The sequence below is a fragment of the Bison bison genome, unplaced genomic scaffold, assembly GCF_000754665.1.
Source record: "Bison bison bison isolate TAMUID 2011002044 unplaced genomic scaffold, Bison_UMD1.0 scf7180017864180, whole genome shotgun sequence".
NCBI lineage: Eukaryota > Metazoa > Chordata > Mammalia > Artiodactyla > Bovidae > Bison > Bison bison.
The window spans coordinates 15,667,202-15,683,818 of NW_011494752.1; the positions used below are offsets into that span (position 1 = coordinate 15,667,202).

The 16,617-nt window shown below is 49.0% G+C and overlaps 2 protein-coding genes across 7 annotated transcripts in view; one reads left to right on the forward strand and one right to left on the reverse strand.

Annotated features, from left to right (window-relative positions):
* Positions 1–421: 421 nt before the first annotated feature.
* Positions 422–15,834, reverse strand: CNTROB (centrobin, centrosomal BRCA2 interacting protein). 6 transcript variants are annotated; one of them, XM_010843063.1, is made up of 20 exons: positions 15,726–15,834; positions 14,559–15,061; positions 13,702–13,786; positions 13,368–13,449; positions 12,734–12,890; positions 11,726–11,842; positions 11,388–11,504; positions 10,979–11,077; positions 9,715–9,951; positions 9,273–9,419; positions 6,370–6,503; positions 5,673–5,798; positions 5,326–5,488; positions 4,006–4,267; positions 2,983–3,137; positions 2,660–2,723; positions 2,312–2,482; positions 2,036–2,174; positions 1,493–1,565; positions 1,067–1,264 (listed from the first exon to the last, which is right to left on the reverse strand). In XM_010843063.1, the coding sequence occupies exons 2-20, from the start codon at positions 14,829–14,831 to the stop codon at positions 1,139–1,141; spliced, it is 2,727 nt and encodes a 908-aa protein (XP_010841365.1). In that variant the 5' UTR covers positions 14,832–15,061; positions 15,726–15,834; the 3' UTR covers positions 1,067–1,138. The 6 variants fall into 6 exon arrangements, with proteins under 6 accessions (XP_010841368.1, XP_010841365.1, XP_010841364.1 ...); XM_010843062.1 differs by having other exon boundaries at positions 14,559–15,235; XM_010843066.1 differs by having other exon boundaries at positions 422–1,264; positions 1,493–1,566; positions 1,983–2,174; positions 14,559–15,834.
* A 68-nt stretch (positions 15,835–15,902) lies between these two features.
* Positions 15,903–16,617, forward strand: part of TRAPPC1 (trafficking protein particle complex 1) — a 2,076-nt gene continuing 1,361 nt past the window's right edge. The window contains exons 1-3 of the mRNA XM_010843067.1: positions 15,903–15,958; positions 16,070–16,168; positions 16,320–16,390. Coding sequence (XP_010841369.1) covers positions 16,070–16,168; positions 16,320–16,390 — 170 coding nt within the window. The 5' untranslated portion in view covers positions 15,903–15,958. The remainder of the gene's footprint in view (positions 15,959–16,069; positions 16,169–16,319; positions 16,391–16,617) is intronic.

Below are 16,617 nucleotides of genomic sequence, written 5' to 3' on the forward strand. Positions count from 1 at the left end.
ATACACTTTAAATCATCTCTAGATTACTTATCTCATACTATATCAAATCAGATCAGATCAGTCGCTCTGTCGTGTCCGACTCTTTGCGACCCCATGAATCGCAGCACTCCAGGCCTCCCTGTCCATCACCAACTCCTGGAGTTCACCCAAACTCACGTCCATCGAGTCAGTGATGCCATCCAGCCATCTCATCCTCTGTTGTCCCCTTCTCCTCCTGCCCCCAATCCCTCCCAGCATCAGAGTCTTTTCCAATGAGTCAGCTCTTCGCATGAGGTGGCCAAAGTATTGGAGCATCAGTCGTTCCAATGAACACCCAGGACTGATCTCCTTTAGAATGGTCTGGTTGGATCTCCTTGCAGTCCAAGGGACTCTCAAGAGTCTCCTCCAACACCACAGTTCAAAAGCATCAATTCTTCGGCACTCAGCTTTCTTCACAGCCTTTCATAGTTTCACACTAATCTCATTTTCTTCTTTAATATTGTTTCTCTTTGTTCATTTTGGTATGAGGATGAAAGTTTTCACAATCATGGCCTTTTTTTCCTTGCCAGCACTCTAGTCTTTTATACATATTTCAATGCCAGAAGAGTGAAGCCATAATATGTGGGCTGGCTGGAGCAGAATCTAACAGTTAGGATCCTACTAACACAACTGAAAGAATTATCTGCTCCTGAAAGAGAAAACTGTCTTCCCAATATCACATTTTTACTCAAACTCTTTATATAATAACTTATTAATTAAAAGTGTTTTTCTGATTATTAAGTAACACATATATGTTTCAGAACAGTTGGAAAATACAGAGATATATAAAAGAAAATAAATAATTCCACAACCGACCAGAGCTAGTCACTCTGTAGGTTTTACTCTGGAAACACTAAGCCTTCGCTCACCTACACTTTGGAAATCTAGCCACAGACTGTTTTGTTTCAAAGCAGTCATGTCTTTTTCCACAGAATATGAAATAGAAACATATAAAAAACATACTCAAAGAGAAGAATGAGGTTTCTTCACAAAATGGTTTCCTAGAAATCCTCCCTTTTCCGAGTGCCTATGAGTCAGAGACTCTAATACAGACTACCCGATTTATTAAAATAATAATAATAAAAATAAGAAGAGGCCAAGGAAGAGAAAGGTGAAGGGCTTATCTCCAGATTCCCCCCCGACTTCTCACACCACCAGGGGCGGGATGCCCACTTTTCTTTCGAGCTGGAGGTTTGTCAGTCTTAGGGGCTACAGCGAGGCGCCGAGGGAGAGCCTGGGAGGAAACCTAAGAGTTGAAGAGAGAGAGAAGAAAAACTCAGTGTTATGTCCTCCCAGTACCCTGCTCCTGAGGAAAGGTGTTGTGTGTGGGGAAGGTCAGAGTCAGACAGCAAAGGGGAAGGACCACACTACAGAAAATGGGAGCCCGGTCAGTGGGGTTGGGGCGATCATGTGGAAGGCGAGGGATGAGTCAGTGAGAGCCCCCCATCCCTTCACCCAGCCCTGCTTTCCTCACCTCTTTCCGGGGGATCTCACCCAAGCGGGAGTCTGTGTTCCTTCTGGGGGCATTTTCCCCTCGGCTGTCAGTCCTGCCGTACAGATCAGGGGATGAGGAGGGGCAGCTGCTCCCCACTCTCCCCAACACTCGGGGAGAAGAACTACTTCCCGGTGCTGTCTCTTAAGAATAATAACAAACAAGACAGACCCGGGGATCCAATAAGAGGAAACATGAGTGGAGTCACATACTGAGTTATACTAGGTCATCACAGTCCTAGGACTCTCAGTTCTGAGCTGCAGGGTAAAGAGGGAAAAATTAAAGTAGAAAAACATGCAGAAGAGATTTTTTTAAGAAGTGAAAAACAAACCAAAAAGAAAAGAAGAGACAAAAGAAAAGGTGGGGAAGGGTGAGAGATGGAGGAAGAGGAGATTCCAAGCACCCTCACTTCTTCCCCAGAAAAGGGCAGAAGACACTACTCAACAGACACGCTCCACACTCTTCCCGTTCACAGTCCAGATGCCTTGCACCCAGTCCCTCCTCCCTTCCCTCCCAGGGTGGTACCCGCCGCCGCCATGTTCCAGCCTCTTCAGGTAAAGCAGCAGATCCTCGGCAGGTAGTGCCTCCCAGCCCCGAGCTTGGTAAAGTCGTAACAGCTGAGACACTTCCATCAGCTGCCTTGAGGATGCGGGCCCATCTCCACCTGAGACACACATCAGGAATGATCATCATCCTGGGCTGGCCCCAGCCCTTATTCCAGCTCCCGGAGCCCAGAAGGGCCTTCAGTTCCAGGTACCGGCTCCACACCTGAGACCTACCTGTAAACCAGGACCTGCTTACCTCTCTCTGGGGAGCCACCACTGGGACCACCGCTCTGTGAAGGGGCCGAGGGAAGCTCATGGACCCGGAAAAGACTGGACGCCATGGCTAAGGGAACTTTAGTTTTATGGACAGGGGGCGGGAGGCGTGGCACCTGAGGGGTTTCCTCCCAAGATGGCGCAGTCAGAGGACCTAGCCAAAGGAATGAGATTCAGGATGAGGAAATGGGGCAAAAGCCAAGGAATCCCAACAGCCTTAGCCTTCATGGGGCTTTGTAACCTTTGCCAGCTCCTTAAGACCTAGCCCTGGTAAGTGGATCTCCTGCCTCTTTCAGGCCCAGCCCCAAACTTCTTCAGAGTTGGCGCTCACCTGGCTTAGGGGGAAGCTGATCGACGGAGGGGTTCTCGTGGCTCTGGGGTGCAGTCTCCAGCAGCTGGGGGGATAAGACAGTAGGGCTCCCTGAGGACCACTGAAGAAAGACACCTCAGGGTCTGCAGGAAGCAGCAGGGAGGTAGGAGCTGGTCTCCTAAGTTCCAGAAGGAATTGCTGCAGCAGAAATAAGGGGGACTGGGAGAGGCAGAAACTGGGATGAAGTCTTAGTCCTAAAAGGCCAGAGTCCTCACCTCTCAGAGTAGAAAGAGAAAATGAGGAAGGGACAGAGAAAGCAAGATGGGACAGATGGGCCCTCTCACCTGGTGCAAAAAATGCTTGAGGCCCTGCAGCTGGGAAGGGGGCGGCAGGCCTTCCTTCAGGAAGCCATCCCCCTCAGACCCAGGGTCTTCCTCAGGGAATGGTCGCTCTGCCCGGTGATCCGGATGGAAGGTCCCAACTTCAGGGAAGGCCTCCACTGTACAGTGAAACAGGGGGTGTGTGCTGTAGGGGGAGGGGTCCTCCACCAGGCAGCTCGCTCAAGGCCTGGAAGGAGGGGGCCTGTCACACATGAGTGGGGCTTCGCGGCTAGAAGAAGGTGATCACAGCTGAAAACAGTTGGAAAGGGAAGGACTGAAGGCAACTGGGAGCTGGGCACAGCTGAATTCTAAGACAGAAAAGTAGACAGAAGGGGAAGGCTGTGGTCCCTGGATGCTGAATGGATAAATCCCGCCACAGCACAGAATGCTTTAAGATAAACAGACATGTTCTGGCTCTTTCACCAGAACATGCCCTCATGCTTACTTCAACCTGGGTTGTCTCATTTTCACCACACAGAGCACCCCATGCACCCAAGTCACAACTCAAGATCGGCTGATCTGAGGAACAGTTACTAACCCACCAGACCGCCTCTCTTTAAACTTGGACCCAAGAAACAAAGGCGGGTTGTCTAGAGTCTTGCTAGAGTCGGTGTCACAGCTGCTCAAAGCCATGTGCAAATCAAAGCAGCAAAAGCAAGAACCCAAGGGGGAGAGAGGGCCGGTCATTCAAGAGGAAGAAGCGGAGGAAGAGCCCAGGTAGGCCCAGAGCAAGGAGGAACAGCCGTGCTGTTCCCAACAGCCCCTGGTGCCAACTTTGGTTCTCATTAAGCACAGATATGTCCCATTTCCTAGAGTCTAACTGCCTGTATTTTAACCAACTAGAGTGGATTTCTGCTCCTGGTAATGGACAGTCACTAAGACATCTGGGAAATAGAATGCTCAAGCCCCCAGCAGACAGGAAGTTAGGTTAAGAGAGAGACAGTCAGTGCGGGGAAGGGGAACCCGGTGACTTCTGTCCCCAGGCACCTGAAGATGACGTGAGGTCCGGCTTTGGCTCCAGAGGCTGGAAGGAATGCTGGCTCTGGAAAGTGGGGCCTAGCAGGAGACTAAGATCTGGGGAGGGGCTGCAGAGAACAGGCGGCGGCACCCCAGGCAGCTCCTCCCGCGTCTCCCGGCTCTGCTGCAACACAGGCTTCAGGGCCACTGCCATGGTGGGCACCGTCCAGATCCTCCTCTCCCCCTTGTCTGGTTCCTGCGGCCCAGGGCTGGAGGGGCCGGCGGGGGGAACCTGGGCACAAGAGAGGATGCACTTAAACAGATGAGACGTGCCACAGACACTTTAATAAGATAGCAGATTAGTAGAACGTCCTTAGAAGGGGATTTGAGAACATCTATCAAATTTCTGACAAATTTTAAAACGCTTATTTTTGATCCTACAATTCCATTTCTAGAAACTGTATAGGTATACTGAACCAAGACATATTAATGACATTTTCTGCAGCACTATTTGTAGAAGCAAAACACAGGAAACAACTTTAATATCCACCAACAAACACTTGGTTAAATAAGTCATACAACTGTGTATAGAGGGCAATGTTTCTGTGCGGGGTGGCGGGGTGGAGCTGGGGGTGGGATACACTCAAGACACCAGTAACAGCTGCTGCTTCTTGGGGGAGGAACCAGGAGACTGAGGTGCAGGCATAGTATGGAGATTACTTTTCACCGTATACCTTTTTGAACAATTTGGTTGTTTTTTTTATTTTATTTCATTATGCTTTAAAATTTTTGGCTGCACGCATGGCACGTGAGAACCTTAGCTCTCCAACCAGGGATTGAACGTGTGCCCCTGCACTGGAAGGCTGAGCTTTAACCCCTGGACCACTGAGGATGTCCCTTTTGTTTTGTAAAATTACTATGTGCATATTATTATCTATCCCCAAAAATATTTTAGCTAATATTAAAAACTTAATTGGTAAAAGAAGGACGTAGGAGATGCCAACAGAAGGAGGGCAAGGGTTGAGAACCCCTAGGGCAGGACTCCTCTAGGGCAGGACTGAGCAACAATTTCGGACTCTTTCCATCACAATTACTTCAGCTGCCCTTTGGCAAAACTAGCATCATATGTTACCCTCTCTTGGGCTGGGAGAAGAGGCTGGTGCCCAGTGCTGTGGGGCCAGTCTAGGGAAGTGGCAGCCATGGCAAAAAGATGACTTTTGATGAGATAGTTACTCTTTGGGAAAGCTCACAGAATTTTCCTAACGCAGGTCCTAGGAGCTGAACTCGGACTCTCCTTGGGAGGAGCTAGATGTCCCAAGAAGGGGTCTAAACAGAACCCAGACGGCCTACCGGGGGGTGGGGCGGCAGGGTGGTGGTGCTGAGCAGCCGGGTGGCCTCTTCCCAGTGGGCCTGCAGCATGGCCTGCAGCCGCTCCACCAGCTCCACCCGCTGTTCCTCCAGCTGCTGGTTCCCACTCTGCAGTTCCCGCACTCGCGCCTGCTCCCGGGCCAGTCTGAGAGGAAACATGCGAGAGGTGATGTCGGGCCTTGGAGAAAGCAGAGACTCGGACAACAGGAAGGGCCACAAGGAAAGGTGGGACACAGGAAATTGTGAGAGGAGTTGGGGCCAGTGCAGAAGAGACCAAGGCTGCAGGGGAAGGGACCAAGGCCTGACATGGAGACTCCAGGGTCTGGTACCTGAGCTCATAGTCCTGAGCCACCTGCTGCTGCCGCTCCTCCCGCTCTGCTATTTCCACCTTGAACTGAGCCAACTGGGTAGACAATTCCTGCTGGTGCTGTCCATTCAGCTCCTGCAGCTGCTTCCTGAGAGAACACAGGTGAGAAGAAAGGACTGAAGATGGAGAAGGAAGTCATCCAGTAAGAAAAAGTCAGCATGTGTGCATGGGAGAGTGAGCGAGCAAGCCAGCCAGCTAGCCCTGCCCTGGCAGGGTTGGGGGGCGGGGTTGTTCAAGACGGCTGAATGGGTTCCCTAGAAGCAGACACTTAAATGAGGACTTATGTGAAGGTGGTTCATTTAAGAAGCATTTCCAGAAAAAAAAAAAGCTGGTAGGAGAGTAGGGGAAGGAAGGGAGAAGGGCACGTCTGCACGTGCTGCAGGTCTCAGCTCAGCACTGTACACACCAGGGGCTAGGGAGCTAGAAACTGGTATTCCTGCAGCCATCAGTTATTGGCTAAGTGCTCCTTCCTATGGAGGGAAAGCGGAAAATCCCCAAGAAGGTCTGGCTCGCCTATGAACCGGAGGCAGGTCTCCCCCCGAGAGACAGACAGGAGCCGTGTGTTGGAAGCCGGTAAACGGATCTGAAAGGGTCTGGGTGGTCCACCCCCACCACCTGCTGCGGCTGTGGAGAGGCCGCAGCCGGCGAGCTCCAAGCACCTGTGATGGTCCCTCAGGGAGGCTGCCTGCCGAAGGCTGCTCTCCTGTGCCTGAGCCAGCCGCTCGGTCACCCGCTGCTCCAGCTGCACCGCCAGTTCCGACTCCATCTGGATCCGCTGGCTTTCATACCGGGCCTGGGAGTGAAGCAAGTGGGTGGGTGGGGGAGGTCATCATCAGCTCCATTCTGTTTGGGCTTAGAAGGGTATGGAGGATGTAAGGTAGATTAAAAAAGGATGCTCATTAAAAAAAAAACTAAAAAAAAAATAAAGTTCTTTCCGGCTCCCAAGTTTAAAAAAAATAAAAAATAAAAAAAATAAATAAAAAAGGATGCTCAGAGCTGGTGCACTGAGATGACCCAGAGGGATGGGATGGGGAGGGAGGTGGGAGGGGGGTTCAGGATTGGGAACCTATGGCGGATTCATGTCCATGTATGGCAAAACCAATACAATACTGTAAAGTAAAATAAATATATAAAACTGAGATTAAAAAAAAAAAGATCCATGCACCAACATTCCCTCGTATGTCTGAGGGGACAAAAGAAAGAGAATTTTGCCCCAAGGAGTGAAAGCGGTTTCTCTTCCTTAAAACCATGACCTTGGACAATACAAATGTTTTTTTCGTGCTTTTTAAAAAAATATTTTTTTAATTCCTTGCAATTACCTAAATTCTTTTTAATTTTTAAACATTATGGTAAGAAGCATATACAAAGCTTACCTTTTTAGGTAATACAAAACTTACCATTTTAAAGTGTAGCATTGCGTATACTCACATTGTGGTACAGATCTCTAGAAATTTCATTTTGTAAAACTGAAGCTCTATACCCACTGAACAGCTCTTCCCCATTTTCCCTCCCCAGCCCCTAACAATCCCCACCCTACTTTCTGTTTCCACGAATGATTTTATCTGTTCTAGGTATCTCATTACCTAACTTTTTAAGTTTCAGGTATACAACATAGTGACTTAGTGATTACACATTATAAATTAATCCCCACCCCAAATTTTTTAATGGAAAATCTTAATGATATATACTCTCCCTCTGAGCTGGCAATTTCACTTTAAGGAATCTATCCTTCAGAAGGAATGCCAAAGACTCATGTACAGTGATGTTCACTGCAGCATTATTTATTTTTGGCCGTGCTACGGCTTACAGAATCTTAGTTCCCTGACCTACAAATTCAGGGACTGAATCTGTGCCCTCCGCAGTGGAAGCGTGGAGTCCCAACCTTCGGACGGCCAGGGAATTCCATGCAGCACTTTTGTCTGTTTTTAAGCTGTGCTGAGTCTCCATTGCAGTGTGCAGGCTTCTCTAGTTGCAGCTCATGGGCTTAGTTGCCCCGTGGCATGTGGGATCTTAGTTCCTGGACCAGGGATTCATCCCTCGTCCCCTGCATTGGAAGGTAGATTTTTAACCACTGGACCACCAGGGAAGTCCCCAGTGTTCTTTTTAATAGTGAAAAAAAAAATTGGCATCAGGGTAAATTTCTCATCAAAAGGATGATTCATACATTAATTGCAATATAATTCTTTAAAAAAAAATGATGTACATCTGAATGTGTTGACATGGAAAGATGTCTATGATATATTACAAGGTAAAAAAAAGTTGCAGTGAATATATATATATATATACATTTTTTTTAAAAAAGCACCAGCCCATAAACACATATGAAAAAGTTCTGAAAGGATACACACAAAGTGATATGATATGAGAAGGCAACCAATACTGTGTACTTCTGTACACTTGAACTTGTATTACAGATCACTTTTATTCATATCTTAAAAATATTTTTTAGAGTTCTCTGGGAAGACTACCTTGACCCATCCATATAGAATTGATGGCTCCTTTCTGTCTTGGATATTTACATCTGATAAATTAACTTTGAGAATTTAAACAGAAACTGAGTTTAAGACTTTAAAATAAGCTGACCGAAAAAAAAGTGAAATGAGAATAATGACTCTAAAAGATGACAAGAAAGGAAAGAAAAATAAACACCCAATAGGCAAGACAAAATAAGATATAAAGGGGACTTCCCCGGTGGTCCAGTGGCTAAGACTCTGTGCTCCCACTGCAGGGGGACTGGGTTTGATCCCTGGTCACACAACTAGATCCCACATGCCGCAACTAAGACACTGTACAGCCAAATATTTTTAAAAATAGTTATTCTTACTCTAAATTATTAGGGCTTCCCTGGTGACTCAGTGGTAAAGAATCTGCCTGCAATGCAGGAGGCCTGGGTTCAATCCCTGGATCGGGAATCCTAAAGAAGGGAATGGCAACCCACTTCAGTATTCTTGCCTGGAGAATCCCATGGAGGGAGGAGCCTGGCAGGCTACAGTCCATAGGGTTGTAAAGGGTCGGACACGACTGAGCACTAACACTTTTCTAAATTATTAATCATACTCCAAAAATGTGTGTGCTAGACAAGCTCCCCATGTAACTGGTGGGCTCCCTACTGCTGGGACTGTGTTAGGATTATCCCTGCCCAGAGCTTACACACAGGAGTTGTTCAGTAGGTTTACTGAATGCACACATACACGCATGTGGCTGGCACCAGTTTAGGGGCTTATAAATTACTACTGAATTGTTTACTAATGTCTTTAGCTTTGGCCCTCCATGATAAATTAGTTTCCATGTGGTCAGCCCTCCAATTCAATGGGCCAAGTGAAAAGTGTGTTCTCTCAAAACTGGCCTCTCTAACCCAGAAATTGGGTGTCTCCCTAAGTCAACTATTAATAAGGAAAGAAGTCTCTCAGAAACTCATTAATTTGCCCCTAACATACATTTTACCCATAAACGCCAAAATTTTAGTTAGAAATGGGAGTGTCTGCCCTGACTCTTGAAGCCGCTTCACCTCAGACCTCTGTCTCCCCAGCAGGAACACTCCCCTAGAACCTCAGCCTCCTACCTGCACCAGGCTCATCTCCAGCTGCAGGGCGTCTCTCTCTCTCCGAGCTGTATCCAGCTCTCCTTCCAACCGCCGCACCTCAGACTGCAGCAAGGCCAGCTGCTGCTGGGCCTCCCGGGTGGCCTGGGCCTCCCTCTGGGTGTTCCCCTAGGAAAGGGCAATCAGACTTCAGTTTGTATCTCATTTCCTGACTCCCTGATTCACCCTCCCATACCCTAAGACCCAAGCTCCCTTCCTCTTCACCTGTGACCTATTTCCTCATCTCTGTTGAATCTCACACTTCAGTTTTCCGTATATTTGATGCCCCCGGCCCTTCCTGCAGGCCCTACCCTCTCAGTCTTCTCTCCTTCACTCTCCTTCCTGCTCCACTACACTGTGTATTCTGACATCCATCTCATTCAATTATTTTGTCCTTCATCTGTTCCTCAACTGCCCCTTTTACCTTCTCCCTTTCCAGCTGAGCCTGGCTCTCCTCCTGCAGCGCCTGGTAGTGCTCCTTCAGCTGGTGCTCCTGCTGGGCCCAGCTCCGCCGTTCTTCTTCGAGGGCCACCTGCAGTGTCTCCAACTGTCGACGCTCACTGAGTTGCCCGGCCCGGGCCTCATCCCGTTCTTCCTGCAGGACTTGGCAGCGCTGCTGTTCTAGTTCCAAGCTCAGGGTCAGAGCCTGCCTCTCCTCCTCCTACAGCCCCAGGAGAAAACCAAGATTTTAGCATGCCCTCAGGAGACCAGCAACCTGCATCCTCACCCCCACACAATGTGCCGGCTGAGAATTACATCCATGAAAACGCAATAGTTAAGAAGCCCACGGGATGTCAATATGATAAATAAGAGTTTCTGTACCAGAATTAGGTAGACCTGGGCTCAAATCTCAGTCTGAATCCCAGCTCTGCATTTATTTTGGGTTCTGAGGCACCACCCTTACTTGTAAAGTGGGCCCATTACAGTCCACCTTATGTGGATTAAAGTTAAAAGGGTATGTAAAGCATTTAGCACAATGTCTGACCTGTAGTAAGTACTCAATATATGATAGCTGTCACCACTGTCATCAAAAAGAAATTCCACAAAGACTAGAAAATTCAGCCTTACAAACATGTACTACCAACCAGCAGCTGCCACCAGCACTCTTGGACTGTTAGGAATGTCAGTCCCAGCATGCATTAGCAAGCATGTGTCATGCATGCAAGAAATTCTAAACCTGGCTACTAATTCATGTGGGTAATCATCTTATCATTTCAGCAATGAGAAACCTAAGTCTCACCCCTACACCTTTCTGAAAATATTTAGATTCCCCAACCCCTCATGTATCAAAACCTCAGGGAAAGGACCCAAGAAATCTATATTTAAAAATAATTCCCAAATGATTCTAATGAGGATTCAATTTGCAGAGTCTCTCAAACTGGCTTGATGGCAGAGCTCACTTTTTGTAGAGTACCTAGCAGCACTAGTGTTTTGATGAACACACTTTGCTCTGGTGCAACTCAAATTATGAACTCCCACAATCCACCAAAAGCCCTTATCCCCAGACTTCCCTGGCAGTCCAGTGGTTAAGGCTCCTTGCTCCCAACTTTGGGGGGCTCAGGTTCAATCCCTGGTCGAGGAACTAAGATCTTGCATGCCATGGGTTCAAACAAACAAACAAAAAATCCATATCCCTCTAGAAGTAATGACCAGCCTTTATTGGAATTAACCCAGGCGAGCATTCTCACCAGTGTCTCTTTTTCCCGTTGCTGCAGTCGGGCACCTTCCTGCTCACGACTCAGGGCCTCCATGGCCTCAGAAAGGCTTTGTTCCAGGCGGGTTACTGTCTTTCAAGGAGAGAACACAGGATGGAGGAACTGAGGAGAATCCCTGCATGCCACCCTTCGAAAATCATTAACAACATAAAGTTTAAAAGCAAGGATTAACTAAATGACTTGGGGGCCAGAAGAATGAGGAGATGAGCAGACACCAAACATGCAAGTCTGACAGCAGAAACACTGAAGGGAGAGGACACAGAAGAAGAATTGTCAGGCTAGCTACGGCAAGCTGGAGGTCAACCTGCGAGGAACCCTGGTTCCTCCCCGATCCAGCCATTGGTGACCCAGGTTCTAATGCCTCGTGATCCTGGTTGCCCACCTCCTGCTGCTTGCTTCTAGTGAGTTCAGCTGCCTGCCGTTCCTCCTGGAGTCCCCGAAGCACCTCTGTCCGCTCAGCTTCATGCCGGTTCCAGCCCTCCACCACGCGGGCCAGGGTCTCAGGAAAGGAAGGAGGTCACATAGAATTTCAAATAATTTTTCTTCCCTCTTTGTGTCCACCGGAACAGGGCCAACAGCCACCTTCTTCCAGTGGTCAGCAGACCCAGCACTTACCCACCCCCAACTCCTAATGTGAACAAACAAATGTTGGTTGGCCTCCCCCTGTATTCCTTGGTGCCCCCCATGGAGAGACCCACCCACATTCTGCTCCCCTGGCACCTTGTCCAGTTGTTCAATCATGATATCTTTCTTTCGGTCAGCAGTCACGGCCACAGCTAACTGTTGCTGAAGCTCAAGGACACGGGTCTGCAGGTTCTGAATATGGCGCTCACAATGCTGGGAAAAAGAGTGAGGGGGTCTGGGTGTTGCCACCCTTAGTTTGACCAAAGCTCCAAACTTTCCAGCTTCTCTATGGGGGAAATGGGCTGGAGACAGGGAGCTTGGGTCCCAAGAACAGAACAGGTTTGAAGAGGGAGAGTCAGGAATTCCAGAGCCTGAGATCTCCAACGCCTTCCTCTACCACCTCAGGAAGCAGGGGTTTGGTTTCCAGCCTCTTCCCTTTCCTAGATCTCCTGAGAAAAACTTCCATGAACCTTTTGGCAGGGGTGCAGTAGTCCACGCTGCAAAGAGTGGGAAGTTACTCCTGCCTTAAGAAGCATACCGGACACAGGGATTCAGTGTGGCAAGGGGAAAGGGGAAAGCCTTTCATTCATGCCCAGGCCGTTTAAAATAGAGGAAGAGAAGGTTCCAAAAATGACAACACGACCAATAATTCCGACTTTTCCTCTGCCTCATCCTGCTCTCTGCCCCCTTCAGATAGGCTGAGGCTCCAGAAACAAAGCTCATTATACCAGTAGCTTTGCACAAGCCAACAACGTGTTGTTCATTCACCAAACATGTAGAGTATTTGTTTGTGTTGGGTATGTTCTAGACTTTAGGAAGACACTGCTGAACAAGATAAGGTATGACCCATGTGGAGTTTAGGTTTTAAAGAGGGGAAACAAACAAGACATACCAGACTTTGATAAACTATACGAAGGAAATAACAGAATGATCTGAAGGAATGCCTGGAGGGGAGGTGTGCCATCCTAGACAGGGTAGTCAAATAAGGCTTTCCTCACAGGAGAGCCATTTGAGTAAAATCCTAGCTTGCAAGACCTTAATCTTTTAGCACTTGGCCCTAATTATAATCTTTGCTTCTGTCAAAAGGAAGCCTTTATATCTCACCTTGCGACGAGTATGTTCTGAATCCAGTGCATCTCTCAGTCCCTGAAAATCTGGGGGGTTGAGTGGGGGCCCTGGCCGAAGGCTGGTGTAGCGGGGGAACAACTCCTCAAAGGCCTGGGCTGAGCTGGATGGAGACAAGTCTTGCAGCGGTCGGGTGCTGAACAGATTAGGTAGAGAACAGTAGGGATGGGAAAGCTTTAGAGACCCAGAGTCCCATTTCCAGACATTTTACAAATAAGGAAACTACAACTCAGGGCACGAGCCAAGCCCAAAGTCACAAAGTTACATAGGGAAATGATAGAGCCCTAGAGAGTACACAAGCTTTGTGAGTCATTCTATACTACTCCTTCCTCTACTCCATGCTCCCTGCAGCACGAGTCACAGCAGAAAAGAGCTAATTCTTCTGGAGGAGGAAGGACCTACAAAGCCAGGTACTAAGCAGTGGATGCCTATGTTCCCAAAGGAGTAAGCAGGATAGAAGAAAGGCAAGAAAGGGTAAAAACTGAAAGCTAAGTGACAAGCAGCTTAGGTCCTTAAGAGGTATAAAAGCAGCAAAGGGAGAACTAAGCGATAGAACACTTGGCTTTCCAAGAAAGAGAGAAAGGCAGCTAGAAGAACCCCAAGGAGAACTCACTTAAGCAAAGTGGCTGTGCTGTCACTGTCAAAGGAGTCCTCTTCCCGTCTCTCAGAGTTGGCACCTGGAATCAGGGGATCCCCTGCAGACAGCCAGAGGGACCCACAGCCAGGGTCAGGTAAGGATGGGAACAGGGATCACTTGAAGGAGAAGAGGAGTGGTCCTTCCTTTCTACTTCACCCACTCCTCCTGCCTCTCTCCCTAAGAATGGGAGCCTTTTCTCCTGAAATCTCTTATCTCTGAGTCTAGGTCTCCAGCCCATATATATTCTGCAACTTTCTCCACTTTTTCCCACCGCTTAAATCTAGGTTCTCCTTTATAGAAAATCACTCACGATAAGCCGCATCACGTGAGGTTTGGAGCATGCTCTGGAGTTGACCCCGAACACTCTCCATCTCAAAGATATGCTTGGAACCATCCTAGAAAAAAACAATGCAGAAATAAGATGCAATAATCCATACTGCATCCAGGGCAGATGGCATTGAGTGGTCCCTAAGGCCCAAGCATTTTTACTCTCACACCTTGGAAAGCAAGAAAAATATAACTGACTCAAGGAGAAACTCAATTGCCTATGGAAGCCAGAGAGGTAATGCAAATGAATTAACTGGGCATCTTAAGGTAAGAGTGGTGAGGATTCCTTCCAACTAGAGAGCAAATACCCTGTGTAAAGACTCTGCTGTCCAAAGCTATCAGTTTTTCAAACTCTGGGAGGCCTAGCCAGTCTGCAGATCGGTTATGATATGTGTTCTATCTGACACTATCTTCTCTATAACATGTATAATTGATTAAACTATGTTTTAATGATTTACATGCCAAATTTTGAACCATACAATCAAAACAGTTTCAAGATGAAAGGGTCTTAGAATATTTTCCTTAAATCCCTAGTTTCCTCTTGGGATGAAGAACCCTTATCCTCATTTCTAGTACCCACATCCCAGTTAAAGCACAGCAACCTACCCCATGGGTGTCTCTGAAGAAAAAAAAAAAGTTAGGAAGTCTCACAATTTTCCAACTTATGGGCGCAGTACTCTCATCAACATTTGCTCACAGGAACAAGAATGGCTGACTGTGTAGTTAAAAGAAATTATGGAATCCAACAACAGGAGCTCAAATCTCAGTAAAGCTCTTATTTTTTTTTTAACCATCCCCAATCCCAAGACCCTAGAGGTGTCCAAGACAGACCTCCCTCACCTTTTTCTTCACGTTGTTCTCCAATCCCACTGACAAGCTGTGACTCAGTTCTTGGGCCAAGCCATCCAACACCTCATGGGGAGGTGGGGAGACAGCAGGTAAATACAGCTGGGCTCGGGCTGTGCTCTCTGCCTGACGACTGAGGTGCAAAGAAGTATACAGCTGGGAGGTCACCTCAGAGGACACTTGGTTCAGCCCAGGGGCTTCTGATGACTCACTCAGGAGGTCCTTGGCCCGTAGGGGTGAAGTGGGGCTGGCAGCTGATGCTGCCATGACCACAGGGAAGAGACAACTGGAGACAGCAGAGGTGGGAACTCCTGGTTCTGCTTTAGGAGAGCCCAGGGGAGTAAGTACCGGGAGAAGGAAGATTTGGGAGAAAAGAGGAAGACTCCGAGCGAAGGATTCTTGTTGAATGAGGGTATGGAGCCTTTCTGGTTAAAGGAAAGGTTTCCAACAGTTCCAGAGGCCATGGGAGAGGACAAATGGATTTCTTTCCACAGCTCCTGGGAACAGTGGAAAAGGCGGGTGCAGCGAGGAGAAGGTGGGGATGGAAGACCTACTGCGGGGCAGGCGCACCACTGCAGTTCCTCTGGAGCGCTGAAAGCTGCAGTTCAACTTCTGGGCCAGGCTCTCATAGTCCACTGAGCTCTTACGTTCTCACACCCAGAATGCGCAAACTGAAAAGGACCCAAATCCAACAGGGGCCTAATTTCCGCCCAGCTGTCTTATGTGCCCCTCAACTGGCTCCGGTCTCAGCGAGGCAGGATCCTCACGCTCCCCACCTCTCATCTTCGCCCATGCACCCGTTCCATACAAGATCAACTCTCTGGTATATCCCCTCCGATCCCTCCGGGCAAGAAAGCCGCAGCACGGCTCCCTAGAATCCCTCCCTCCCTACTACCCCAAAAGAAAGTTTGTGAACACTCAAGTCACGCCCTCTGATGGCCCTAAAAAATACGCTTCAAGGCGCTCCAGCCTAGCCTGAGATCCCCTACCTCGATCACCCCGTTCCGACTACTCCCCACACCTCCAGTCCTCAGCCCCGCAGTTTGCCAAGGTGGGAACTAGGGAATGCCCCCTCCCCCTGAGACCCGGTAGGCCCACACCCAAAAGACCCCTCTTCTCGCGCCCTTCCCAACACAAAACCGTTGGCAGTCTCCCGCCCACCTTCCGCAGCTCCGCCTCGCTCGCTCAGATGACGTCACCAGCCCAGGATACAGTGTTTTCAGCCGCTTCCAGCTTCTGGAGCGGAGAGTCTTACACGCGCATGCCCAGACCCAGCGCCACGGATTGGCTGAAGCAGGTATGGGGCGGAGTTATTGCTGCGACACTTTGACCCGATGGGGCGGGGCTCCGCGAAAACCGGAAGTGTCGAGTGACGGGCACTCGGAGCAGTTCCGGTGAGTCCGGGGGAGGGGACCGCCGTCTGGTTGGAGGGATCCGTGACTGAGAACTGGAGCCGACGGGGTGTGGGCGGTCCCGGAGAGAGGCTCACGTTCTCTGCCTTGCAGATGACTGTCCACAACCTGTACCTGTTTGACCGAAATGGAGTGTGTCTGCATTACAGCGAGTGGCACCGCAAGAAGCAAGCAGGGATCCCTAAGGAGGAGGTGACGAGAGGGCCCCGCGCCACTTGGGTGACCTCACATCTCCAAATGCACATAGTCCCAGTCCAGCCCCTTTTCTCCAAACCCTGGCTCATTCCCACCCCTACCCCGTCTCCTTTACAACAGAGAGCTAATTCTGCCCCTCTCCTTCCAGGAGTACAAGCTGATGTACGGGATGCTCTTCTCTATCCGCTCTTTTGTCAGCAAGATGTCCCCGCTAGACATGTACGCGGAGTCGGAGGGGTTGTTGAGGGAAGGAGGGAACAGATGGGGAGGGGGTACTTTCTGGAGTGGGAGGGGCTTTTGTCCCCAGAGAGGGTAAGGAGACAGAGAGAAAGGCTGAGTCAGGAGCGAGAATTCAGGAGCTGGCAGAAGCGGCCGTGGGGAAGAGAAGGTTACAGAGGTTGGGCATGGGGGCTACAGTGAAAAGTGAAGTTGCGAGGTGTCTAAGA